At 48.2% G+C, this 26,933-nt stretch overlaps 4 protein-coding genes across 13 annotated transcripts in view; 3 read left to right on the forward strand and 1 right to left on the reverse strand.

Annotated features, from left to right (window-relative positions):
- The window catches only part of UFC1 (ubiquitin-fold modifier conjugating enzyme 1), a 21,266-nt gene extending 3,306 nt beyond the window's left edge, over positions 1-17,960 (forward strand). For both annotated transcript variants that reach the window (XM_050759632.1, XM_050759637.1), the window contains exons 2-7: positions 13,144-13,338; positions 16,108-16,175; positions 16,412-16,475; positions 16,728-16,804; positions 17,230-17,320; positions 17,521-17,960. In XM_050759632.1, coding sequence (XP_050615589.1) covers positions 13,216-13,338; positions 16,108-16,175; positions 16,412-16,475; positions 16,728-16,804; positions 17,230-17,320; positions 17,521-17,601 — 504 coding nt within the window. In that variant the 5' untranslated portion in view covers positions 13,144-13,215 and the 3' untranslated portion in view covers positions 17,602-17,960. The remainder of the gene's footprint in view (positions 1-13,143; positions 13,339-16,107; positions 16,176-16,411; positions 16,476-16,727; positions 16,805-17,229; positions 17,321-17,520) is intronic.
- PFDN2 (prefoldin subunit 2) overlaps positions 1-26,933 on the reverse strand; it is a 184,729-nt gene that overhangs the window by 36,025 nt on the left and 121,771 nt on the right. The window lies entirely within an intron of this gene.
- On the forward strand, positions 18,562-24,829 carry USP21 (ubiquitin specific peptidase 21). 2 transcript variants are annotated; one of them, XM_050757584.1, is made up of 13 exons: positions 18,562-18,782; positions 19,724-20,344; positions 21,138-21,197; positions 21,370-21,490; positions 21,715-21,826; positions 22,019-22,174; positions 22,651-22,715; positions 22,973-23,076; positions 23,259-23,345; positions 23,635-23,713; positions 23,939-24,046; positions 24,133-24,247; positions 24,460-24,829. In XM_050757584.1, the coding sequence occupies exons 2-13, from the start codon at positions 19,745-19,747 to the stop codon at positions 24,548-24,550; spliced, it is 1,698 nt and encodes a 565-aa protein (XP_050613541.1). In that variant the 5' UTR covers positions 18,562-18,782; positions 19,724-19,744; the 3' UTR covers positions 24,551-24,829. The 2 variants fall into 2 exon arrangements, with proteins under 2 accessions (XP_050613541.1, XP_050613530.1); XM_050757573.1 differs by having other exon boundaries at positions 23,635-24,046.
- LOC126935729 (protoporphyrinogen oxidase) overlaps positions 25,471-26,933 on the forward strand; it is a 50,102-nt gene continuing 48,639 nt past the window's right edge. The window contains exons 1-4 of one of the 3 annotated variants that reach the window (XM_050757533.1): positions 25,471-25,765; positions 25,934-26,028; positions 26,195-26,329; positions 26,468-26,583. In XM_050757533.1, coding sequence (XP_050613490.1) covers positions 25,942-26,028; positions 26,195-26,329; positions 26,468-26,583 — 338 coding nt within the window. In that variant the 5' untranslated portion in view covers positions 25,471-25,765; positions 25,934-25,941. The remainder of the gene's footprint in view (positions 25,766-25,933; positions 26,029-26,194; positions 26,330-26,467; positions 26,584-26,933) is intronic. The other 2 variants (XM_050757523.1, XM_050757517.1) reach the window with 2 other exon arrangements.

Here is a 26,933-nt window from a genome sequence, read left to right on the forward strand (position 1 = left end):
ATAAGCGCGCCGGAAAAGAGCTGAGGGCTAAGAAGAGTGCTCTGGGAAATTCCAACATTTAAGGCACAAGTAGAAAAAGAGCCCTTGGAGAATCTTTGAAAAGGAACAGTGAGTGAAGAAGAAGAAAACCTGGGAGATAATTATCACAGAATCAAAGGGAAGAGTGTTTCAGGGGGGTGGATGTTGAAAGTGTCAGATGTCCCCAGGAGGCAGCTAATAGGAAAGGTGCTTTTACCTCTGAACCTAGGTTTCTTGGAAGCTTAGCACAAGAGTCAAATCCAGATCTTGAACCTTTTCCCAAGTATCACTGGGCAGTACAACCCCCAGGCTATTCTGCCTTTATGCATCACGGCTGCCAGTCCCAGTCTTTCAGTGAGTCTTCAAGTCAACATCAGCCAGTGCTGGCACCATCAATCTTACTACACGCAAGAATGCTACCCTGGCTGGGTGTGGTGGCTTACACCTGTAATCCCAATACTTTGGCCAGGAGTTCAAGATCAGCCTGGGCAACATAGTGAGAGACCCCATCTCTACAGATTTTTTTTTTTTTTTTTAATTAGCTGGGTGTGCACTTCCCTGTAGTCCCAGCTATTTGGGAGGCTGAGGTGGGAGGATCACCTGAGACTGAGGAGTTTGAGGTTGCAGTGAGCCCTGATGGCACCATTGCACTCCAACCTGAGTGACATAGTGAGACTGTTTCAAAAAAAAAAAAAAAAGAATGCTACCTTCTTCCAGTCCTTACTATGGCCCTGAAGCTGCCATCAACAAAAACCTGTTTTCCTAGAAAAGGTGAAATTAAGGAATTGAAAGTGGGAGTATTAGTTTGAGTTGGAGGTCAGGAACTAACTGTAGTTTTCATGGGTTTGTCTAAAACCTCCCAGGGTGATAGTAAGAGTTGGCACAAAGAGAGGTTATTTAATAGGTGCTGAAGGCTGGGTTTGGAGGATCACTTGAGCCCAGGAGTCTGAGTCTGCAGTGAGCTGTGATTATGCCACTGCACTCCAAAAAGAAAAAGAAAAAAAAAGGGTGCTAAGGGGCAGTAAAGCCAGATGGCAGAAGCTTCAAAGGGAGAAGAATTTTTGCAAGAGGATGGAAGCACAGTGGTCTGAAAGTAGCAGTGGGTAGCAAAGAGAAAGCTGATACCTTGCCATCCCTTCCTACAGAAGCAAGAATAAACAGCCTCTAGAACGTTGAAGGGAAAAGGTGTTCATTAATTGGGAAAAGTCAAAAATTTCTACCTCACCTCTGACCATGTTTTCCTCTATACCCACTGGAATGCTTTTCTTTTGTAAACAGCCTCCCTTATATATTCATTGTCTTCGCAGATTGCTCCTTAGCTTTTCCTAAACTTTTTCTAGAGGAATAGCCATCAGGACAGAGGTAGCTCTGATGTGTGAAATGCAGATGTAATCCATATAAGCCTGCAAAAAAGGCAGACACAGGCACTACTTCTTAAAGTAGAATAATATTCTCTCTCCATATGCATATTCTGAAATGGTTTGACACCTAGTAGTCTTGGCACTGTGATGGTAATTCTTTTCCATGAACCCACCTTTCCTCTCCAAACCTAACCCAGTTCCATTCAGAGGATTACAGAAAGCTGAGGATTGCCTTTTCTAGTCATAGTATGATGTCCAGTCTGCTTATTGCAGCCAATGGGGAAAAGAACAGATCGCTTTCTTCATTGAGAATGGAAAGCTTAGCCGGGCATGGTGGCTCACACCTATAATTCCAGCACTTTGGGAGGCCGAGGCAGAAGGATCACTTGAGGTCAGGAGTTCAAGACTGGCCTGGCCAACATGGTGAAACCCCGTCTCTACTAAAAAAATACAAAAATTAGCTGGGTGTGGTGGTGGCATGTGCTTGTAATCCCAGCTACTCGGGAGACTGAGGCAGGAGAATTGCTTGAACCTGAGAGGCGGAGGTTGCAGTAAGCCAAGATCATGTCACTGTACTCCAGCCTGGGCAACAGAATTGAGCTCTGCCTCAAAAAAAAAAAAAAAAAAAAAAAAAAAAAAAAAAAAAAAAAAAAAGGAAAGCTGAAGGAAGGGCTGAGATTTGCCTTCATTAGGCCTTCCAAAGTAATCTCTCTTCCCCTACAGGACTCACAGAACGCAGTCCTTTTCCCCTGGGGCCAGCCTTCAATGACCAAATTTTCCAAATTCCAAACATTGGGACAGTTGCCTGGCCAGCTGTTCCTAAACTAGTCAGTTTATTTGGAGGGATGTTTTCTGCTTGGGGAGGCCTGGAAGTTCACTCTTTCAACATGAAGCCATAAGATCATAATGCCAACAAAGAGAGCTGTGCAGATTCCCTGAGCTAAGCCAAAGGGACCTCCTGTGTAGAGATGGGCACCCTCATGTCCATCACTGAGAAAAAAATATTTCAAACAGTTTAGGGTATTTCGTTAGCTATAGCTAGATTGCTGTTCCTCCTTAGCTTAAACTATACATCATCTGTACAGTTAAAACAAAAACTTCATCTCTTGCCTTATGAACCACCCTCTCCTTGATTCAACTAAAAACTTGGGAGAACTTCCTCTGAGAAGATTGAGAACGCTGTGTAGAATTATCTTGTGGAAGTCCTCTGCTTGTTATGTTTCTTCCTTTACATTAGTTCCTATCTCTTCCTCAGCTGAGAAAACATCCCTCCAGCTTTCAAAGACTGGCCCCTTCAGTTCTACCCTGATGCCCATCCTTTTCTACTTATCAAAACACTACTCCCACAGTTACCTCTTCCTTCACTGGAATCTGTAACCTGGAACCCTTAAGCTGTCTCTCCACAAGCTCACATTTCCACTGTATCCTTAACTGTAGTTTTCAACTCCCTGTAGTTCTCAGTAATTAGAAAGGCCTTTTTACTATCCTTAGATAAATCTCTTTGTAACTTCCACTTACTGGTTCTGTTTTTTCTCTCTGGGTCAACACATCATAGCCACATGTCCCTACTAAATTTTTTTTTGCAAGTCAGTGGTAGAGTAAAGTTTAGAGTAAAGCAGATCTGTTCTCTTTCTTGATCTGAATACTCTATTAAGGCTGCTTGTCCTAGTCCATGTTCCTTCCCAGCTCTACGAGATTAATCTTTTCAAACCAGATATTCCCTTAAGGAAGTCTATATCTTACTAGCACTAGCCCCTTGTCACAAGTATCCTCTTGACTCTTCCAGGGCCACTCGGATCCCTGTGTCCCTACCAGAGCTTTACTCTTCTGCTTTACCCTGCAGGGACTTGCTGACCTGATGATCTGATCTACTTCTTGGTTTCCTATTAACTCTAAGCTGCGGCAGTTACTCATTTTCATCCAGGCATTATACTACTGACTCCTCCTAATTTCAGTTCAGATTCGAACCTAGCTGTAAGTCCTTAGCTAGAATTCTGGCTTCTATGGCTCCTAAATAAAAGAGTAGGGACCTCAGCCACGCACGGTGGCTCACGCCTGCAATCCCAGCACTTTGAGAGGCTGAGGCGGGTGTGGATTGCTTGAGCCCAGGAGTTCAAGAGCAGCCTGGGTAACATGGCCAAACCCTGTCTCTACAGAAAAAAATACAAAAATTAGTCAGTCATGGTAGCATGTGCTTGTAGTTCCAGCTACTCAGGAGGCTGAGGTGGAAGGATCACTTGAGCCTGGAAAGCCGAGGTTGCAGTGAGCCAAGATCACACCACTGCACTCCAGCCTGGGTGACAGAGCCAGACCCTGCTGCCTCAAAAAAAAGGAAAAAGAAAAAGAGTAGGGACCACAGTCAGTTGCTGAATCCTAATGATCTGCTGTTCAAGTCTCCTCAACCTATTCCCTTTTCTTCATTCCCCAGCTCTGACCCTCACTAATATGATAGGCAAGTTCCTTAACTTCTCTAAACTTGTTTTCTTATCTGTGAAAGAAATATAACATCCACCTCACAGATCATTGTTCTAATGATTATATTAAATGATGTACAGAAAGTGTTGCACAGGTCCTAGTGCTCCATAAATGTTACCTAATATTTATTATTGTATTATATATAACAGATTTCACCAGGTTTCAGAAATTCAGCAGGCTCTTTATCAGTGACTCTCTGCTGCCCCCATGGGGATGACTTTTTCCAAGTCATTGGTTATTCCAAAGACGGTAACATAAAACAACCCTGTCTCACCAATCCCACCAGTTAATTAGAGAATTAACCAATTTTTCTTTGGGTGGTTGTTCAATTAAATAAAAATGCTCTTATATTCTAGACCATTCTCTAACTTTTTATTTTTTTTTTTTATTTATTTATTTTGAGACAGAGTCTCGCTCTGTCGTCCAGGCTGGAATGCAGTGGCGCAATCTTGGCTCACTGCAAGCTCCATCTTCTGAGTTCATGCCATTCTCCTGCCTCAGCCTCCCAAGTAGCTGGGACTACAGGCGCCCGCCACAATGCTCGGCTAATTTTTTGTATTTTTAGTAGAGACAGGGTTTCACCGTGTTAGCCAGGATGGTCTCAATCTCCTGACTTCGTGATCCGCCCGCCTCTGCCTCCCAAAGTGATGGGATTACAGGCATGATCCACTGTGCCCAGCCTAATTTTTTCAAATAACATAACAGGCCGGGTGTGGTGGTTCATGCCTATAATCCCAGCACTTTGGGAGGCCAAGGCAGGTGGATCTCTTGAGGTCAGCAGTTTGAGACCAGCCTCGCCAACATGGAGAAACCCCGTCTCTACTAAAAACACAAAAATTAGCTGGGCATGGTGGCAGTCGCCTGTAATCCCAGCTACTCCAGAGGCTGAGGTGGGAGAATCACTTGAACCCTGATACACTGCATCTATGATGTTCTCCTAATCTGTTAATCTAGTAACACTGACAAGAAAGGAAACTCATTGAGTCATTTATTTTTAGTTTAGTTTAGTTTAGTTTAGTTTAGTTTAGTTTAGTTTGAGACGGAGTCTCACTCTGTTGCCCAGGCTGGAGTGCAGTGGCACAATCTCAGCTCACTGCAACCTCTGCCTCCCAGATTCAAACGATTCTCCTGCCTCAGCCTCCCGAGTAGCTGGGACTACTGGCGCCTGCCACCACACCCAGCTAATTTTTATATTTTCAGTAGAGATGGGGTTTTACCATGTTGGCCAGGCTGGTCTCGAACTCCAGACCTCAATTGATCTGTCCGCCTTGGCCTCCCAATGTGCTGGGATTACAGGCATGAGCCACCGCGCCAGGCCTGAGGAAAATTTTTAAAAAATAATTGAGACTGTTATGGTGACACCACCACCAGAAGCTACAAGCAAAATACTGATAAAACTCAACCTCATATGTGAAAATTTTTCACATTGTTTAAAATACTATGAACAAAAGCAAAGACAACAAACTGGGAAAAATATTTACTACTCATCACAAATGGCTAATATCTTTAATATTAATATTTTTTAAAAAATACAAATCAGATCAGGCACAGTGGCTCATTCCTGTAATCCCAGTACTTTGGGAGGCCGAGGCGAGAGGATCTCCTGAGTCAGGAGTTCAAAACCAGCCTGGCCAACATGGAAAAACCTGTCTCCATTAAAAATACAAAAAGTAGCCAGATGTGGTGCAGGCACCTGTAATCCCAGCTACTTGGGAGGCTGAGGCAGGAAAATCACTTGAACCTGGGAGGTGGAGATTGCAGTGAGCTGAGATCGCACCACTGCACTCCAGCCTAGGCGACAGAGCAAGAATCTGTCTCAAAAAAAAAAAAAGCTGGGTGTGGTGGCTCAGACCTGTAATCCCAGCACTTTGGGAGGCTGAGGCAGGTGGATCATGAGGTCAGGAGATGGAGATCATCCTGGCCAACACAGTGAAACCCTGTCTCTACTGAAAACACAAAAATTAGCCGGGCATGGTGGCGGGCACCTGTAGTCCCAGCTACTCAGGAGGCTGAGGCAGGAGAATCGCTTGAACCCAGGAGGCGGAGGTTGCAATAAGCCGAGATTGTGCCACTGCACTCCAGCCTGGGCAACAGAGCAAGACTCCATCTCAAAAAAAAGAAAAACGAAAAAAAGATTGGGCATGTTGGCTCACACCTGTAACACGCCCAAATCCCAGGACTTTGGAGGCCAAGGCGGGTGGATCACCTGAGGTCGGGAGTTCGAGACCAGTCTGACCAACATGGAGAAACCCCGTCACTGCTAAAAACACAAAATTAACTGGGCGTGGTGGTGCATGCCTGTAATCCCAGCTACTCTGGAGGCTGAGGCAAGAGAATCGCTTGAACCCCGGAGGCAGAGGTTGCGGTGAGCCGAGATCGCGCCATTGCACTCCAGCCTGGGCAACAAGAGCGAAACTCCGTCTCAAAAAAAGAAGCAAATCAGTAAGTAAAATAAATAATAATTTAAAAGGGGGAAAGGAGATAAGACTTTACAGAAAAGAGCTGGGTGTAGCATGCACCTGTATGTAGCTGCTTGAGAGGCTGGGTCCCTTTGAGCCAAGGAGTTCGAGACCAGCTTGGGCAACATAAGGAGATTCCATCTCTAAAATAAATGAATAATAATGAAAGAATGTACAAAACAGGAAATACAAATGGATACTAAACATATGAAAAGATAGTAGGCGAGGTGCAGTGGCTCATGCCTATAATCTCAGCACTTTGGGAGGCTGAGGTGGGCAGATTGCGTGAGCTCAGGAGTTCGAGACCAGCCTGGGCAACACGGCGTGAAACTCCATCTCTACAAAAATATACAAAAATTAGCTGAGCATGGTGGCATGTGCCTGCTGTAGTACCAGCTACTCGGGAGGCCGAGGTGAAAGGATCACTTGAGCCTAGGAGGCAGAGGTTTCAGTGAGCTGAGATTGTACCACTGCAGTCCATCCTGGGTGATGAGCAAAACTCTGAAACATAGGTTTCACTGTATATTCTTTTGTCCTTTTTAAATTTGGGGCAGGTGCATGTATTACCTACTCAGAAGTAAATATTTTAAAACCAAATGTATGTAAAAGTTTGTTCTCATGTTATCATATTTGTGCTTTCCCTGTTCCCTCCTTGCCTGCATGTTTAATGTATTCATACTAAGAGTTCCAGTTCAAAGGCCATCAGCCATATCTGATTCTCTCAGGCATAGTTACTCAGACAGTACTTTGTATATCTCCAGAATAGGGATTTCTTATTTTATGGTAATTGTCACCATATTAGTTTCTCCTACCCAAAGAGGAGGTAGAGATGAAGTCCCATTAATGGTTAAATGCAAAGTCTGTAGTTCCAAAATCCCTAAGGGTGATACCAATACCACAGAAGGTACTGTGCATACCTCAGCCCATTCAAGGGAGGGGGTTAGAGTCCCTGCAGCTCTACTGTGCTTAATGCAGAACCACCAGGCTCTCCTTGTGTTTTCAGAAACAGGTTCAGTATTGATCACTGTCTGCCATTTAGGGCCTGCTACTGCTTCCAATCCCTCAGATCCCTGCTGCTAATTTAATATTGGTCTAGCGATGGTAGAAAAGTATATCAATTGGTTAAGTGTGTGACTTCTAGAGCCAGGCTGTGCTCTGGATTGAATTTCAGGTCTACCATTTAATTGCTATGTGATAGGGCTTTTTTTCATTCAACTTGTGCTTCAATTTCTCCACATGTAAATGAGGATAATGAGAGTACCCACCCCAGGGTTATTGCCAGAAGTAAAGGAGCTGATGTTTGTAAAATGTTTAGGACAGTACCAAACACATAATAAGCACCGTATAAATGTTAGCTTAATATTATAATTATTTTTACCAAGTGATTCTAAGTGTGAACCCAGTTTCTCATAGCATAAGAGACCAAGCTATAATTTACAATAATTCTTTGTTGAAGTCTCCAGGATAATTAAAGGTAATAACAAAAGAGAATAACTTCCAAAACTGGCTATCCATCTACACTAATCTTCTATAACATGGCTTCCTCCCTATAGCAGAGCCGTCATTTCTTTTACCATTCTGAGTTATTTTCCAGCATATTAGAGTCCAGACCAATGCCTTAAAGAACAGAGGAGCTGGGCACAGTGGCCCATGCCTGTAACCCCAGCACTTTGGGAGGCCGAAGAGGGCGGATCACGAGGTCAGGAGATCGAGATCATCCTGGCTAACACGGTGAAACCCCGTTTCTACTAAAAATACAAAAAATCAGCCAGGTGTGGTGGCGGGCACCTGTAGTCCCAGCTACTTGGGAGGCTGAGGCAGGAGAATGGCGTGAACCAGGAGGCAGAGCTTGCAGTAAGCCGAGATCACACCACTGCACTCCAGCGTGGGCAACAGAGCGAGACTCCATCTCACAAAAAAAAAGAACAGAGGAAAAGCTTCTCCTTTTTTCCCTAATCCAAGGCTTATTTCTCTAACCCAATATTTACTTATCTTTCTGTCCCGGGAGCTGCCTTTTCCCAGGATGACAGACAGTGGGGCTTTCAGCTACCTTCAGGGGCTCTCCAATGCACCCAACTGTCCTATTGCATTGCCTACATTTCTTAGAATTTAGCTATTCAATCAATCCTTTTCGATTCCTTTTTTTTTTTTTTTTTTTTTTTTTTTTTTTTTTTTTTTTTTTTTTTTGAGATAAAGTGTTGCTCTGTTGCTGAGGCTGGAGTTCTGTGGTGCGATCTCACCTCACTGCAACGTCTGCCTCCTGGGTTCAAGCAATTCACCTGCCTCAGCCTCCGGAGTAGCTGGGACTACAGGTACACACCACCATGCCCCGCTAATTTTTTGTATTTTAGTAGAGACAGGGTTTCACTATGTTGCCCAGGCTGATCTCAAACTCCTGAGCTCAGGCAATACACCTGCCTTGGCCTCCCAAAGTGCTAGGATCACAAGTGTGAGCCACCATACCTGGCTGAATTCCTTTTTATAACTATTTAAGGATAATTTCCGTGTGGATGGGGAGTCCACCTACCTATGCACTACTGTATTTCCAATGCCTGGAACATATTAGGAACTCCATAAACATTTCTCATGAATGAGTTCTTCCTCTGAAAAACAGTGAGGCTCAGGTCTACATACTCTTCCTTCAGTCTTCTCAATTTTAGTTTCTTGTCTCATGTGAGCATTACTTAATAGTAAGCTAAATCCATAGTTTAAAACTAAACATTTCTCTAAAAGAGACATATCCTACAGAGATGCAACTATGCCTATAATAGAGGCAGGCCTATGTTTATAACAGAGACAGCACTTTGTATTATCATACATAGTATGTGCTATGCTTTACTAAACGGTTTAATAAGGTGGTTTTCCAGCCGGGTGTGGTGGCTTATGCCTGTAATCCCAGCACTTTGGGAGGCTGAGGTGGGTGGATCACCTGAGGTCAGGAGTTTAAGACCAGCCTGGCCAATATGGTAAAACCCCGTCTCTACTAAAAATACAAAAAATTAGCCGAGTGTGGTGGCGGGCGCCTGTAATCCCAGCTACTCGGGAGGCTGAGGCAGGAGAATTGCTTGAACCCAGGAGGCAGAGGTTGCAGTGAGCTGAGATTGCGCCACTGCACTCCAGGCTGGGCAACAAGAGTGAAACTGTGTCTCAAGAAAAAAAAATAAAAATAAAAAATAAGGTGGTTTTCCAAAACTATGAAACAAAAACAACATGCAGCTTTATAAAGACAGCTTTTCTGGTGCTTACTTTATGTATCGAGATACTCATTGATGTTAAAAATATTGATTGAACATTTAATCTGTGGCAGATGCTATAGTAGGTTTTAGGAGCACAGCATTGAACAAGATAGATACACAATCCCTACCCTGATTGAGCTTCTAGGCTATCAAGACAATTATATAATTAATAAAGTGTGATGAGGATGAGTAGTTACCATAGAAGTATTCTCAGGGATAGAGGTCTTCTGCCTGCACTTGAACAAGAGCAGCGCTATATTGATTGTTTTTATAGTTTGGGACTCCAGGTAAGATTTTGTTTGTAAACCTGGCTTTACTACCATATAAAAGTTTGAATACTGCCATTTATTTATCTGAATTTTATCCTGACAGCCTATTATGTAAATGAATGGCGACTGTGTATATAGTTATAACCACATAAGCTTTTTTTTTTTTTTTTTTTTTTTTTTTTTGTTAATTGAGACGGTTTCACTCTGTCACCCAGACTGGAATGCAGTGGTTCAATCATGGCTCATTGCAGCCTTGACCTCCCAGATTCAAGTCATCCTCCCATCTCAACTCCCCAAGTAGATGGGGACACAGGTGCACGCCACCACATCCAGCTAATTTTTAAACTTTTCGTGAAGACGGGGGTCTCTCTATTTTGCCCAGGCTGGTCTCGAACTTCTGTGCTCAAGCAATCCTCCTCCCTTAGTCTCCCAAAGTGCTGGGATTATAGGTGTGAGCCGCCATGCCCAGGCTTATAAGCCTTATTATCCTCATTTTATAGTTGAGAAAATACAGTTAACAGAGTTAAAGAACAGAGTTAAAGTAACTCTTTTTATTTATTTATTTATTTTGAAACAGAATCTCGCTATTTATCGCGGCTCACTGCAAGCTCCGCCTCCCAGGTTCACACCATTCTCCTGGCTCAGCCTCCCGAGTAGCTGGGACTACAGGCGCCCGCCACCACACCCACCTAATTTTTTTTGTATTTTTAGTAGAGACAGGGTTTCACTATGTTAGTCAGGATGGTCTCGATCTCCTGACCTTGTGATCTGCCCTCCTCGGCCTCCCAAAGTACTGGGATTACAGGCATGAGCCACCGCGCCCCGCCAACACTCTCACTCAATATTGTACTGGAGGCTGAGCACGGTGACTCACACCTGTAATCTTAGCACTTTGGGAGGCCAAGCGGGGTGGATCACCTGAGGTCAGGAGTTCAAAGCCAGCCTGGCCAACATGGTGAAACTCATCTCTACTAAAAATACAAAATTAGCCCGGTGTGGTGCTGTGCACCTGTAATCCCAGCTACCCAGATGACTGAGGTAGGAGAATCGCTTGAACCCAGGAGGTGGAGGTTGCAGTGAGCTGAAATCATGCCACTGCATTCTAGCCTGGGTGACAAGAGTGAGACTGTCTCAAAACAAAACAAACAACAACAAACAACTTACTGCCACAGGCTGGAATGATTCACTGAATAAACTGAAATAAACATAAATAAAATAAATATATTTTTAAAAAATTTGGTCTTACTTTGACCCCCAGGCTGGAGTGAATTGGTATAATCTTGGCTCATTTGCAATCTCGACCTCTGGGGTTCAAGCGATCCTCCTGCCTCAGCCCCCAAAATAGTTGGGACTACAGGTGTGTGCCACCACTCCAGGTTAATTTTTGCATTTTTTGTACAGATGGGGTTTTACCACGTTGCCTAGGCTATTTCCAAACTCCTGGGCTCAAGCCATCTGCCCACCCCGGCCTCCAAAAGTGCTGGGATTACCTGCGTGAGTCACTGCACCTGGCCAAACAGGATATTTAAATCCACAATTAATGTGTTTAGGATTCAAGCGATTCTCCTGCCCCAGCCTCCCAAGTAGCCAGGATTACAAGCGTGCGCCGCCATGCCTAGTTAATTTTGTATTGATAGTAGAGAGGGGTTTCACCAGTCAGACTGGTCTGGAGCTCCTGACCTCAAGTGATCCACCTGCCTTGGTCTTCCAAGGTGCTGGGATTACAGCCTTGAGCCACCGCGCCAGCCAAACAGGATTTTAAATTAAAGCCAAAATTGCCAGCGCGGTGGCTCACGCCTGTAATCCCAGCACCTTGGGAGGTCAAGGCAGGGGGATCACCTGAGATCAGGAGTTCAAGAACAACCTGGCTAACATGGCGAAACCCGGTCTCTACTAAAAATACAAAATCGGCTGGGCGTGGTAGCACATGCCTGTAATACCAGCTACTCGTGATGCTGAGGCAGAAGAATCACTTGAACCCGGGAGGCAGAGGTTGCAGTGAGCCAAGATTATGCCATTGCAACTCCAGTCTGGGCAACGAGTGAAACTCCGTCTCAAAAAAAAAAAAAAAAAAAGCAAAAATTAATGTATTTAGATTTTAAGACCAACTGGAATTTATTTATTTTTGAGACAGAGTCTCACTCTGTTGCCCAGGCTGGAGTGCAATGGCCAATCTTGGCTCACTGCAACCTCCCAGGTTCGAGCAATTCTCCTGCCTCAGCCTCCTGAGTAGCTGGGACTACCGGCGCGTGCCACCACACCTGGCTAATTTTTGTATTTTTAGTAGAGACGGGGTTTCACCATGTTGGCCAGGCTGTTCTTGAACTCCTGACCTTGTGATCTACCCGCCTTGGCTTCCCAAAGTGCTGGGATTATAGGCGTGAGCCACTACACCCGGCCTTGGAAGGTAACATTTTGCAAAAGGATTACTGAGTACTGTGTGCCATCCACTGGGGTTAGAGAGACAGGATTCCTTCCTAGATTAGTTAATTCCAGATCAAAACATGTCTAGGGGACTGGGCCAGGTGGCTCACACCAGTAATCCCAACACTTTGGGAGGCTGGGGCAGGAGGATCGCTTGAGCCTGGGAGATGGAGGATGCAGTAAGCTATGATCGTACCAATGTACTCCAGCCTGGGCAACAGAGTGAGACACTATCTCAAAAAAATAAATAAATAAAAAGTCTAGGACTCAGTGAATGGCTAGACTAAGGCTCAAATCTTGCAGTGATGTGTCTTTTGATTCTGCATGGTTTCTAATCTTTATCAGGAGTTAAAAACACACTTTAACAGGATAACTGCATCTAGAGGAAAAGTTCTTCGTAGAGGAAACACATGAACTGCTCGTTTTAGCAAGGCAGTGCCTTGAAAAGTGCTTTGGGGTTGGGGGCTGGGGGAGAGATAGCTTTAGGAGAAATACCTAATGTAAACGACGAGTTGATGGGTGCAGCAAACCAACATGGCACAAGTATACCTATGTATCAAACCTGCACGTTGTGCACATGTACCCTAGAACTTAAAGTATAATAATAATAAAAAAGAACTAACTAAATGAAAGTGCCTTGAGCAGCCTGAAGTTCTAAGAGCTTTCCAAGTTTGGGAAGGTGTCCGGGTTTTCTGCGATTACTTCTCTGAGCATGAACGGAAGTTACCCTTTGTGCCTTCTGCGGTGATTTTAATGATAGGTGTCATATATAGGTCTGAGTAATCTGTTTACATTCTGTTCTTCTCGATGCACTCACAAGCGGGTAACTAGGTGACAAGAAAACAAAGATCTTATTCAAAAGACAAGTCTTACGGCAACCCAACGTCTCATATTCCCATAGTAAAGATGGCGGCGCCTTGAGGTAAGCTACAGGCAACACCACTTCCGCGTTTCTCTTGCGCCCTGGTCCAAGATGGCGGATGAGGCCACGCGACGTGTTGTGTCTGAGATCCCGGTGCTGAAGACTAACGCCGGACCCCGAGATCGGGAGTTGTGGGTGCAGCGACTGAAGGAGGAATATCAGTCCCTTATCCGGGTTAGTTGTGTTTCTACAGTCTAACGCGTAGCAGAAGGGTTGGGAGACATCAGGTGTCCTCAATAATACGCTCCGTGTGGAAGCCGCTTCCGGTTTTTAAGTTTAACGCCCAAATTCATAGAAATGGGACTGTTGCGGGGTTCGGGGACTTAGGAGGGATGGTGGGGAGAGGGCAAAAAAGACTCAGGTGAGTTTCACAGTGGGGCCAGACCTTGCGGCTAAAAGCAGCAGTTATTTTAGGGATACGCTTCCCCGGAAGGTGACGTGTCTCCCCGGCTCCAGGTGTTTGTTCAACTGGATGTAGGAGAGGTGGTCAGAAATCCTCAGGGCGCCAACTCCCAGTCCCCATCTCTCTGCCCCCTCTTTAACTCTTAACTCTTTTTTTAGGGAGTCTCGCTCTGTTGCTAGGTTGGAGTGCAGTGCAGCGATCTCGGCTCACTGCAACCTCCGACTCCCGGGTTCAAGCGATTCCCCTGCCTCAGCCTCCTGAGTGCCTGCCTACAGGCACGCGCCACCACACCCAGCTAATTTTTGTAGTTTTAGTAGAGATGGGGTTTCACCATGTTGGCAAGGATGCTCTCGATCTCCTGACCTCATGATCCTGATCCACCCGCCTCGGCCTCCCAAAGTGCTGGGATTACAGGCGTGAGCCACCGCGCCTGGCCTCACTCTTCACTCTTTCAAATCACGTTAGGGCTGAAAATTCAAGTAGGTGTTAACTACAGAGAGTTGGGGAGTTTAGCTCATAGTTAGAAACGCTCTTCTCAGCTCTCTCTCTTCTGTGGAAGGTGAAAAAAGTTTCTGTGCACCTAGGGAGGAGATACCAAGCCGAATAAGGAGGAACTTACTGAGGTAGACAAAACCAGATCATTATAATACAGTGTTTAAGTGGAGAAAGAGACAGATGAGACAGATATGGATAGATATAAAGCGAGAAATGGCTAGGATGGTTTTTGTTTGTTTGTTTTGTTTTGTTTTGTTTTTGAGATGGAGTCTTGCTCTGTCGCCCAGGCTGGAGTGCAGTGGCTCTATCTCGGCTCACTGCAAGCTCCGCCTCCCTGGTTCAGGCCATTCTCCTGCCTCAGCCTCCCAAGTAGCTGGGACTACAGGCGACCACCACTACGCCCGGCTAATTTTTTATATTTTTAGTAGAAACAGGGTTTCACCGTGTTAGCCAGGATGGTCTCGATCTCCTGACCTCGTGATCCGCCCGCCTCAGCCTCCCAAAGTGCTGGGATTACAGGCGTGAGCCACCGTTCCTGGCCATGGGTAGGATGTTTTGAGAGCATAAGGGGAGATATCCAGTTTGCATTTGGTCAGGGAAGGTTTCCTGGAAGAGGTAATGCTTTAGCTGAAACTTAAAGAGTAAACATAAGTTAGCCTGATAAAACGTAAGAGTAAAATGACATTCAAGCCAAAAGGAACAGCATGAGCAAAGGCATAGAATCTAGAAACGGCACAGGCACCGCCATGATGTGTTTGAAGAAACAAAGTAGCTCAGAGTTGTTAGAGCATCAAATGTGAGGCAGAGAATGGTAGACAAAGCTAGGAGACAGGTTTGACCACTTGAATTTTCTCTTGGAGGCTTTGGGATGCTGTTAAAGGATTTTAAGCTGAGAAACAACATGGCCAGGTTTGGGTTTAGATCAGTTGCATTGGCAATAAGGGGAAAATACAATTGACAGGGACAAGACTGAAGGTAAGAGACAAGTTAGGAGGCTGTCATTAATCTCAGCAAAACAAAAGGCAATCTAAACTAGGCAGTTGTGAAGATAGAGAGGAGAGGTAGATTTGAAGAATATTCAGAAGGTAAAATTAGCATGACATCATGGATTAGTGTAGTAAGGGATAGGGAGGGTCAAGGATGATTCCCAGGTTTTTGCCCTGGGTGAATGCTCATACTGCCATCTGAAATTCATACTTCAGGAGGATAATTCTGGAAGTGTATCTGAAGGAATATTATAAATTCCAGATGGAAATGCTGAGTTTGAAGTACCTGTGAAATGAAGGTCAAACTGTCAACATACAGTTGGATACTAAAGGCTAAAGTTCTGAGGAAAGAGCTGGACCAAAGATAAAAATCTGGGAGTTATTAGCATGTGGGTGCTAGTTGAAACCAGGACTATATGAGGCTAGAAGGAAGGGAATTACCCAGGGAAGGAATCTACCATTAAATGAGTTGTGGGCTGAGGGCAGACACTATCAGAGAAGTGAGAGAAGAATCCAGATGATATCTTCAGGTCTTTTGTGCTTGCTAAATTGAGTGAAGCCCAAACATTCTGTTCTCTGTTCTGGACAAACCCCCACTTACCAGTATAGCCTTGTCTTCAGCATTGCTAATGTTAGAAAAATTAGGTAAACATATTAAGAAAAAGTAACCGGCCGGGTGCAGTGGCTCACGCCTGTAATCCTAGCACTTTGGGAGGACAAGGCAGGTGGATCACCTGAAGTCAGGAGTTCGAGACCAGCCTGGCCAACATGGCAAAACCCTGTCTCTACTAAAAATACAAAAATTAGCCGGGCGTGGTGGTGCATGCCTGTAATCCCATGTACTGAGGAGACTGAGGAAGGAGAATCGCTTGAACCCGGGAGGTAGAAGTTGCAGTGAACCCAGATTGCGCCACTGCACTCCAGCCTGTGCGACGGGAGCAAGACTCCATCTCAAAAAAAAAAAAAAAAAAAAAGGTAACCACATACTTTTCTTTTGAGGAGAGGGGGACCGCCCTTGGCCCTAACTACTCTCTCAAAGACCTCATTCTCTGCTTTCAGTATGTGGAGAACAACAAGAATGCTGACAACGATTGGTTCCGACTGGAGTCCAACAAGGAAGGGACTCGGTAGGTAGACCCTCCTGGGAGGTGTGGGGTGGGAGTCTTATATGAGTTAGGCAATTTGGTATCCTAGTGCCCACTACCAAAGCTGCCCTGTCTCATGTTAGCTGTCTCCACTCCCACAGCTCCAGAGTTCCCCAGTTCCCATCCTATGAGTCTCCCAGGCTGGTGGCCTAAGCCAAGTTGTCATTTGAGTATTGGAAGAATAGGCAAATTGGACTGAGGTTTGGTCTTTGTTACAGGTGGTTTGGAAAATGCTGGTATATCCATGACCTCCTGAAATATGAGTTTGACATCGAGTTTGACGTGAGTGTGATAGAGTGGGAAATATGAAGGTTAGTAGAAGGGGAGGGATTAGATGATTGGTAACAAGATATCCTTTCTTGAGCATAAGCATAAGTTATAGTTACTCATCTCCACGTCCAGAATCCTGGTATGGATGTGCTGCTTGGGGAGTTTTACTTAACATTTCAGTTTAACCAAGAAATATGTATGTCTGATTATATTAGTTCCTTTCTATCCTGATTCTGTTTTATTAAGGTTTTATACTTTCTCCAGATTCCTATCACATATCCTACTACTGCCCCAGAAATTGCAGTTCCTGAGCTGGATGGAAAGACAGCAAAGATGTACAGGTAGGACTGAATAGGAGATGGCAAAGAGTCAAAGAAGGCCTTAAGGAAAAACTTCGTGGCGGGAGGGAGATCATCAGGAAAAATAGCTAATGGATGCTTGGCTTGATGTCTGGATGATGGGATGATCTATGCATAAATCACCATGGCACGTTTACCTGTGTAACAAACCTATACATCCTGCTTGTGCACCTCTGAACTTAAAAGTTGTAAGGAAAAAAAAAAAAAGGAAGAACTTTGGAGGCAGAGATTTTTCCAGGGTCTGCTGGCCTAGTGGGGTGCCAGGCCCTCCTCTGCTGAGCCTAGGCAAAGTACTTAGCTGACGTTGTTCTCCATTCTGATCACTAGTAGTCTTCCTATGCCCCCGAGGCTGCTGTGCTTTATGGTAAACTTTGCATGTCAACACCTTCTTCATGTCCCTCTCATAGGGGTGGCAAAATATGCCTGACGGATCATTTCAAACCTTTGTGGGCCAGGAATGTGCCCAAATTTGGACTAGCTCATCTCATGGCTCTGGGGGTAAGTTTTGTGTATTTGGCATAAAAGGAGGAAGAGGGGCTTAGGCCCTGAGCATTATAGGAAAAGCAGCTAAGAATAAAAGGAATAACAGTGTTGTCCCTTAAGCATGTCCCCCCAGAATCTGTCTCCAGGAGGGAGCTTCTAATGGAATAAGAAGCATTGACTGGTAGTAATCTCACAGGATTTTCCTTGTATTGCAGCTGGGTCCATGGCTGGCAGTAGAAATCCCTGATCTGATTCAGAAGGGCGTCATCCAACACAAAGAGAAATGCAACCAATGAAGAATCAAGCCACCGAGGCAGGGCAGAGGGCCCTTTGATAGGCTACGATACTGTTTTCCTGTGCATCACACTTACCTAACTGCTTCCCCGGACACCCTCCACCTCTAGTTGTTACTAAGTAGCTGCAGCAGTCATTGCTGGGGGAGAAACAAACAAACACCAACCAGTATTGCTACTTAGTTTCTAAGGCTGCACAGGGAAGGGAAAGACTGGGCTTTGGACAATGTAGAGGTAATTTATATCCGCCCCTAGGTGGAGCAACATGCGATCCTGGAGGCATGGGGGTAACTGAAAGTGAGTACATAAAGTCTTTCTGGTTTCTGGAGATAACCCATCAATAAAAGCCGCTTCCTCTGGTAGCCTGTGGTTCTCATTGGGAGCTGTTAACATAGGTTAAATGGGCTAAAACCTGAGGCACATGAACAGCTACGACGGGTTGGGCTGGGAGGGAGTCGGAAATAGGGGATGCTGTGGTCAGGAGTGGGAATGAAATGTTGACTATTCCCCCTGCTGCTCAGATCTGCCTTTGTCCTTTAGTGGTAAGCCATGCTTCGCCCTACTGTGTTAACCTGCAAGAAGTGGTTTTGCAGGACCAGCACTTCCCGCCCTCCAGGGATCTTCCCATTCCTCTGTGAAGTGCTGGATGCTTCCCCACTGGTCTGCGGGCTGGACCCAGGCCTGCAGCTTGCCACACTTGCACCCCTGCTGTTTGGGAAGGATCTGTGCTTTAAGCCTCGCAGCCATACTACGACTGTCAGATCTCCATCCCTATGGGCTACAGGATGGGGCGACGACACCCTATACCTCGGGGACTTGCTTTGGAGTCATAGATTAAAGAGCACTCTGGGCAGCGTTGAGAACTAGCGACCCTAAACTTGGCTGCGTTTCCATGGTGTCGATCGCGGAGCCGTGGGGCGGGCTCACGCAAGCGCCAAGGGGCCGGGTGGGAGGAGTTCGAGTGTGGATGCGCAGGCGCTTTGAGAGACGGTGAAGCCGGTGGCCGGTGGTCGGGCGGGACCAACAAAGATGGCGGCGGCCCCTGCGGCGGGAGCGATCTGGGCAAAGGCTGCGGCTAAAGCTGCAGCCGGGCCCACTGAGGGGCTGCACGGGGGTAGTAGGGGGTGGCCCTGAACTGGGGCCTGGCCCTGGCTGGCCTCTCCCGCCGCCTCATCGGGGGACAGGTACGGGCCGGGGCGTTATGGCATGGCGGGGTGTGGGGGGGCGCAGAGGGAAGACTGCTCCAGACCCGAGAGGACACTCCACAAAGGCGCGTGGGGCCCGGCGGGGCCTGGGAGAACTGGGCTGGAGGGACAGCATCCCTGGACCGCGGGGAATACGCCGCCGGATTCCGTAGCCAATCAGCAGTCTCGGCCTTTCTGCCCTCGAGGGGGGCGGACCCGGCGAAAAGCCCTGCTGTGGTGGGAGAGGTGCAGAGATTAAGGGTCAAGGAGTTGTTCGTCCTGCATCCCCGACCACTGCCTCCTGAACCTCGACACCATGTCGGAGGTCGGAGGTGGGGGAGGGAATGGATCGTAAGTCCCCTATTTAGTCTGCTTCATTTGCAGCCCAGAGAGGCAGGGATTTGAGGATGGAGGACTGTCTTTTGGGCTGTTATTCTTGCATCTACACTACCATTTGGCTAGAGATCTTAAGTGACTCGAGGCACATCCTACTTTACTAGCCGGGTATGGGGTCCTATGTTACGTTAGAGCCGCCATAGGAGTTATCACTGGCTTTTCAGTAAAGCTGTATTCTGCAGGGAGGGGACAGGAGTATAGAAAGGGTCAAAGCCATGGGCTGCTATCTTTCATTCATTTGTTTACTCAATAGATACTAAGTATTTACTTTGTACCAAACACGATGCCAGGTACTGGGGATACATACGATGGCTGATTCGATAGATCTGGTTCCTGCCCTCAGTGCATATACTGCTCCCCACTTTCGTTGATGTGGTAGTGGTGATGACTGAGCCAACCTAATGTGGAAATGAGAGGACAGCAAGATTGTGGGTATGGAATGGGGCAAAGCAATAAGGGAAAATTAGTGTGGCAGGGTTCAGTACAGCAGCCTGGGTTCCCATTTCCCCCCATATTCAAATGCTGACACTCTCTTTTCCTCCCAGGTCCAGCCTGTGGTGTCCACAATGCCCCAAGCCTCTGAGCACCGCCTGGGCCGGACCCGAGAGCCACCTGTTAATATCCAGCCCCGAGTGGGATCCAAGCTACCATTTGCCCCCAGGGCCCGCAGCAAGGAGCGCAGAAACCCAGCCTCTGGGCCAAACCCCATGTTACGACCTCTGCCTCCCCGGCCAGGTCCCCCTGATGAACGGCTCAAGAAACTGGAGCTGGGACGGGGACGGACCTCAGGCCCTCGACCCAGAGGCCCCCTTCGAGCAGATCATGGGGTTCCCCTGCCTGGCTCACCACCCCCAACTGTGGCTTTGCCTCTCCCATCTCGGACCAACTTAGCCCGTTCCAAGTCTGTGAGCAGTGGGGACTTGCGTCCAATGGGGATTGCCTTGGGAGGGCACCGTGGCACCGGAGAGCTTGGGGCTGCACTGAGCCGCTTGGCCCTCCGGCCTGAGCCACCCACTTTGAGACGTAGCACTTCTCTCCGCCGCCTAGGGGGCTTTCCTGGACCCCCCACACTGTTCAGCATACGGACAGAGCCCCCTGCTTCCCATGGCTCCTTCCACATGATATCCGCCCGGTCCTCTGAGCCTTTCTACTCTGATGACAAGATGGTGAGGACTTGCCACACATGTGGCCTTCATGCCCATGTTCCTCTGTGCTTTCCTGCCATCCTCTGCCTTTCCCGTCCCCCATTTCCCTGAAGTTCCTTTCTCAGCCCTTCATTACAGCAGTTTGGACACATCTCTCCCTTGCTTAAATACCCTTGAGCCTCCTAGACCCTTTTTTGGGTTGTTGGTGACTCCCCAGCATGGTGTGCCCAGGGTCCCCAGGGAATTAGCCCAACTATTCAGAATTCTTCTTTGGGTCCCCAGGCCCTTACTTTCCCTTGTTGCACTTTCTCTACTGGGACTTTGCCTAGGCCTAATTAATCTCTGGAGCTAAAGAGAGGCGAGCTCAGAACATCTTAGCAAATGTGGTTGCACATTTTCTGAGCTAAGTAAGCTAGGCTGATTGCAATTGGAGCCAGCAGCAGAAGGGCAAGAAGGGGCCACGGGGGCAGGAGGGGGTTTTGGGGGCAGAAAGGTGGGAGTGGTGAGCAGCTGGGCAACCATGCCGGTGCTGGGGGAGTTGCCCCAGGAGCTGCAACGTCGGCTAGCTGAGCAGAGGAGTAAGTGGGCAACAGGTGGGACAGCCATGGCTGAGTCCGTGGTACATTCAGCTGTGATGGGCTTACTGCTCATGACCAGTGAGGTAGGGAGACTAGAATACCTAGTGAGGGGAATAGGGTAGAGTTTGGGGATTAAACATGCATGGGATGGGCAGGCAGTGGGCAGCATGCTGTCAAAAGGTTAAAGTGCTTGGTAGGATATATAAGAACTTGCCGATTGTATTCTGACCTTCCAGGCTCATCACACACTGCTTCTGGGCTCTGGTCATGTTGGCCTTCGAAACTTGGGAAACACGGTGAGAGCCATTCTCCTGTCTTTCCTCTCTAAAAGGAATGTGAAATGGTGCTGGGGGTGGGGAAAACCCATGAGCTTGGGGAAGGCATGTGGAAGGAAAGCTCTGAGGCTCTTCTAAGGCTTCCTGGGTAGTGGTCTGGAGAGATAACAGCAGTGTCCCTACTGCTCTCCAGTGCTTCCTGAATGCTGTGCTGCAATGTCTGAGCAGCACTCGACCTCTTCGGGACTTCTGTCTTAGAAGGGACTTCCGGCAAGAGGTGCCTGGAGGAGGCCGAGCCCAAGAGCTCACTGAAGGTGGGGCAACAACTCCTGCTCCCTCTGTTCAAGTCCCTTTTTCCCCAACCACTTGCAGGTCCATCTGCCAGTACTGGTGGCCCCCAACCCTTAAATCTGGCAGTTGTATCTACTTTTCCCAGTGCCTACTTTCCTAAAGGTTATTTTCTGCCCTCTGAGCCACATCTTGCTTGCCTCTTCCAGACATTAACCTTTGTTTCCCTTCCCTACTCCCATCCTAACAGCCTTTGCAGATGTGATTGGTGCCCTCTGGCACCCTGACTCCTGCGAAGCTGTGAATCCTACTCGATTCCGAGCTGTCTTCCAGAAATATGTTCCCTCCTTCTCTGGATACAGGTGGGAGAGCTGGAGGTTATGGGATTTCTCTCTGGCCATGTCTGGGGGTAGGGCCAAGCAAGGGCCCTGGCAGCATTGTTCTGAGCTTTGAGATGTTCTTCATCCAGGAAGTGGGGACCGGTATCTGGGCAGGGAATAGTGTCTGTGGACTAGGAGGGGAGTCAGTTGCCCATACTCTTTGTCTGGCTGTAGCCAGCAGGATGCCCAAGAGTTCCTGAAGCTCCTCATGGAGCGGCTACACCTTGAAATCAACCGCCGAGGCCGCCGGGCTCCACCAATCCTTGCCAATGGTCCAGTTCCCTCTCCACCCCGCCGAGGAGGGGCTCTGCTAGAAGAACCTGAGTTAAGGTAAGGGTCGTTCCCTCTACCTCCTCTCCCCAGTAGTTTATCAGCAGCATTTACACTTCATAGAACTGAACTAGTCAAGATGAAAGATGTAGGGTCCAGGAAAACCCTTTAGTATAGAAAATAGTGTGAGAAGCAGCGTAGAAGTAGAAGGAAGGAAGAGGGGGAGTCTAAGGGAGCAGATGGAGGCAGAAGATCATGCTAGGGATGTCACCAAATTGAAGAAGGGGATAATTAATTTACAGGTTGAGGAAGACAGCATATTCTTCCCTTGTGTACAATCCTTCCTTTTCCTCTCACCTCAGATTTCCCCAGAAAGTTCATTGGGGCATTATTCCTTTGACTTTTCCTTGAAATATAGGGGAGAAGCAGGGGTGTGGGTGGGGTGTAGGGCTCTGTGGGTCGTTTCAGTGGGTGTTGGGGTGCCCAGTGTTCTTGCTGTCTCATGGATGCTCCCCACTTCCTTTGATCTGTGGTAGTGATGATGACCGAGCCAACCTAATGTGGAAACGTTACCTGGAGCGAGAGGACAGCAAGATTGTGGGTATGGAATGGGGCAAAGCAATGAGGGAAAATTAGTGTGTGAGGGGGGTACAGGCTTGGGGGGAAAATTGATACTATCGAGGGGTATGGGAAGAAGACTGGATGATGCAAATGTGAAGCTGTGTGAAGAGTTGATTAGGAGTGTTGGTAGTGGGAAAGGAAGGGTCAGGCAAAGGGGCAGAAAGAGATAGAAATCCGAGAAATCATCTCATAACATCCAACAATGACCTTTTCTCCTGTCCCTGTGCTTCTGTCTAGACCTGTTTGTGGGCCAGTTGAAAAGTTGTCTCAAGTGCCAGGCCTGTGGGTATCGCTCCACGACCTTCGAGGTTTTTTGTGACCTGTCCCTGCCCATCCCCAAGGTGGGATTCCAGAGGATTCCGGGGTGGACAGGACAGGGGCTCTGTGACCCAAGCCTACCCACCCCCAGAGTGAGGGCGGGAACCCTGTGGGTTTCTGGAGCAGAACTGAAGCCTGGATTGATTGAGAAGAGTTGGAAAAGGAAATTCAGAACATGTTGACCTTTCTTCCCCTTTTCCCCCAGAAAGGATTTGCTGGGGGCAAAGTGTCTCTGCGGGATTGTTTCAACCTTTTCACTAAGGAAGAAGAGCTAGAGTCGGAGAATGCCCCAGTATGTGGAGGTTCACAAGGGATATAGTAAGGGTGGGAGACCTGGGGGGAGGGGGACTCCATGTGGATAAAATGGATTGCATGATGCCTTAATATGGGGAATAATATTTATGTATCTGGGTTTGTGTTGGAGTCTCAGATATGTTCTAGTACTCCTAGAGCAAAGGGGAGAAGCCGAGAGGATCCAGCCGTAATGAAGTGCATACGAAATTTATATGTGGATTGGAGTGTCAGAAAAGCCAGTTGAGGTTAGGAGCACATTAACCTAACACTGTTTGCCATTTATTCAGGTGTGTGATCGATGTCGGCAGAAAACTCGAAGTACCAAAAAGTTGACAGTACAAAGATTCCCTCGAATCCTCGTGCTCCATATCCTAATCTTCAGATTCTTACTTCTCTTAGGATACCTCCCATACATTCTCTTTCCTCACCCTCCATGTTTCCAGAGAATTGAATTTTCCTTAGGAAAAGCCTGCCACACCCTTTTCCACAAGCTACTCCCAGTGTTTTGGGAGTGGGGAGAGGACAGCTTTCAGGACAGAAGTCCCCCTCAGAGGCCCACTGCCTCCCAAATGCTCCTTAACCAGGGCTTAGATCTGAATCGCTTTTCTGCCTCCCGAGGCTCCATCAAGAAGAGTTCAGTAGGTGTAGACTTTCCACTGCAGCGACTGAGCCTAGGGGACTTTGCCAGTGACAAAGCCGGTGAGTCTGGTGGGGAAAGTCCTAAGGAGCCAAAGGAGTGGGGGCACAGCTCTGATTGTAGAACTTGATCATCTCCAACCCCGCAGGAAGTCCTGTATACCAGCTGTATGCCCTTTGCAACCACTCAGGCAGCGTCCACTATGGCCACTACACAGCCCTGTGCAGGTGCCAGACTGGTTGGCATGTCTACAATGACTCTCGGTGAGAACAGCCTCCTATTTACATCTTGCCCCATTCCCACTCAGCCCTGACACCCTCCCCTTCTGTGAAGTCCCAGGAGAGCAGAGTGCCAGGTGAAAGGAGAGGCGGAGGTCTTGCCTGATCTCTTCCTGGATGCTCTGAGGTTCGGTCTTGAGGGAGAAGGGAGTAAACAGTAATGACCACAACCCTTTCCCGATCTCCCTTTTTCCTAGTGTCTCCCCTGTCAGTGAAAACCAGGTGGCATCCAGCGAGGGCTACGTGCTGTTCTACCAACTGATGCAGGAGCCACCCCGGTGCCTGTGACACCCTCTCTAAGCCCTGGCACCTGTGAAGCCCTTTAAACACCCTTAAGCCCCAGGCTCCCCGTTTACCTCAGAGACGTCTATTTTTGTGTCTTTTTAATCGGGGAGGGGGGAGGGGGTGGTTGTAGCTCCATTATTTTTTTTATTAAAAAATACCCTTCCACCTGGAGGCTCCCTTGTCTCCCAGCCCCATGTACAGAGCTCACCAAGCCCCTGCCCGTGTACAGCCCCCAGACCCCCTGCAATATCACTTTTTGTGAATAAATTTATTAAGAAAAAATGATGTGCTTATTTGTATTTTTGCTTAGGGAGTGACAGAAAACTGGGCCTAATTGGAGTCTTCCTGGGACCCAAGTTCCCTCTCTAATAGGTGGGGGCGCTCTCAGATCCAAGGGGGAAGGTTTCGGAGATGGTGGTGGACCCGGACCTGTGCCCCCCAGCAGTGTACATTAAGCACTGGGAGGAAAAAGAGGGAAGGCATACTTGAGGCTGCGTGCAGGCTCTGGGGCGTCTGGTTTGGTCGGCGATGGGGGATGCCGCTGTTGACAAACACTGGGTACGTTGCCGGGTGGCCCTAGCTCCCGTAGGCCCGGTCTGTTGCTAACATCAAGGAGCTGTTTATGGAGCCACCTCCCAGTGGACTGGCTTCCAGTGTCCCTATCTATTCTCCCTACGACCAAAGCTCCTGGGGCCTTCCCTCTAGGGTTGTCACCCTAGCTGGACCTGGGAAACTTGTGCTGGGGAACGCTAACTCCAGCATTAAGCGCTCGTCGCCTCGGTCCTGAGGAGGGCAGTGCCGGGTAGGGCCGCTCACTCCCAGCTCGGAGCTGACGCGGTTAAACTCATGCTCTTACAGCTGCCGTCGCTCCGCCTCTGCCAGTTCAATGTTTTCATTGGTGAACGTGATCCGGGACCTTCCCGGGCCTGCCAATCCAGATGTAGGAGAAATATGGTCAGGCGCGTGCCGCGAGAACAGAATGGACGGAGAGTAGGAGAGACCGAAAAGGCTGGGGGTGGGAATAGCGGATTTGAAGCACTTTTTGGCCTACCGTGGCAAACAGAGTGCCTCAGAACTCAGGCGTACCGCCCGCCGCCCCGAGCCCTGCGAGGGCCGATAGCGAGGGTGTGGCCCTTATCTGCACCCAGCGGAGCGCCGGCGGGGTACGGTCTTAGGACCTCGACCTCCTTCTGCCTCATTTTTTCTCCTCTCTTGTGGGTGAGTCCTGGCCCCTGGACGGGGACCTCACTGTTCCACCAGCCCATCTGTGCACACTTAGTTTCCCTTAAAGCAGTGAGTGACCGGGGATAGAACGCAAAACCGGCGGGGCTTCTGGAGCGCAGGGTGTCCCCGGTCTGCCTGTCCATATCGCCCCCTTTCCCCCAGGTTTCCCCATGGGCCGGACCGTGGTCGTGTTGGGCGGAGGCGTCAGCGGCTTGGCCGCCAGTTACCACCTGAGCCGGGCCCCGTGTCCCCCTAAGGTGAGTGCTCCACCTGTGTCAGAGGGAGCTTCATTTAATGCTCTTTTCCCATTTCCATCAAAAGTTAGATGGATCCTGGCCCTCTGAATGTGCCTCTTCCCCTCCCCTCCTGACCTATCCCCGGCGGCTACAGGCGGTGCTCAGTGTCGCTCCCTCTTGTCGCCAGGTGGTCCTGGTGGAGGGCAGTGAGCGTCTGGGAGGCTGGATTCGCTCTGTTCGAGGCCCGAATGGTGCTATCTTTGAGCTTGGACCTCGGGGAATTAGGCCAGCGGGAGCCCTAGGGGCCCGGACCTTGCTCCTGGTGAGAGGCTTGTGGGATGTCTAGGAGAGAGGTTGTGGAGGGGGCTTCCATTGGGGAATAGAGTTTAGAGGGGGAAGTATGTTTGGTGGGTCAGACCTTCCCTTAGTTTCTCCTCTTCTGAGGGCCTGTGGAGAGCAGGTTTCTGAGCTTGGCTTGGATTCAGAAGTGCTGCCTGTCCGGGGAGACCACCCAGCTGCCCAGAACAGGTTCCTCTACGTGGGCGGTGCCCTGCATGCCCTGCCCACTGGCCTCAGGTAACACCAGCACCTCCGCTGCTTTTACTGTGCCCTCATCCTCATATGCTTCCATTTCTTTCTCTTTTTTTTTTTTTTTTTTTTTTTTTTTTTTTTTGAGACGGAGTATCGCTGTCGCCCAGGATGGAGTGCAATGGTGCGATCTTGGCTCACTGCAACCTCCGCCTTTCGGGCTCAAGCGATTCTCCTGCTTCAGCCTCCCGAGTAGCTGTAACTACAGGTGCCCACCACCACGTCCGGCTATTTTTTGTATTTTTAGTAGAGATGGGGTTTCACCATATTGGCCAGGCTGGTCTCGAACTCCTGACCTTGTGATCCGCCTGCCTCGGCCTCCCAAAGTGCTGGGATTA

Source organism: Macaca thibetana, chromosome 1 (genome assembly GCF_024542745.1).
Source record: "Macaca thibetana thibetana isolate TM-01 chromosome 1, ASM2454274v1, whole genome shotgun sequence".
In the NCBI taxonomy this organism is placed as follows: Eukaryota; Metazoa; Chordata; class Mammalia; order Primates; family Cercopithecidae; genus Macaca; species Macaca thibetana.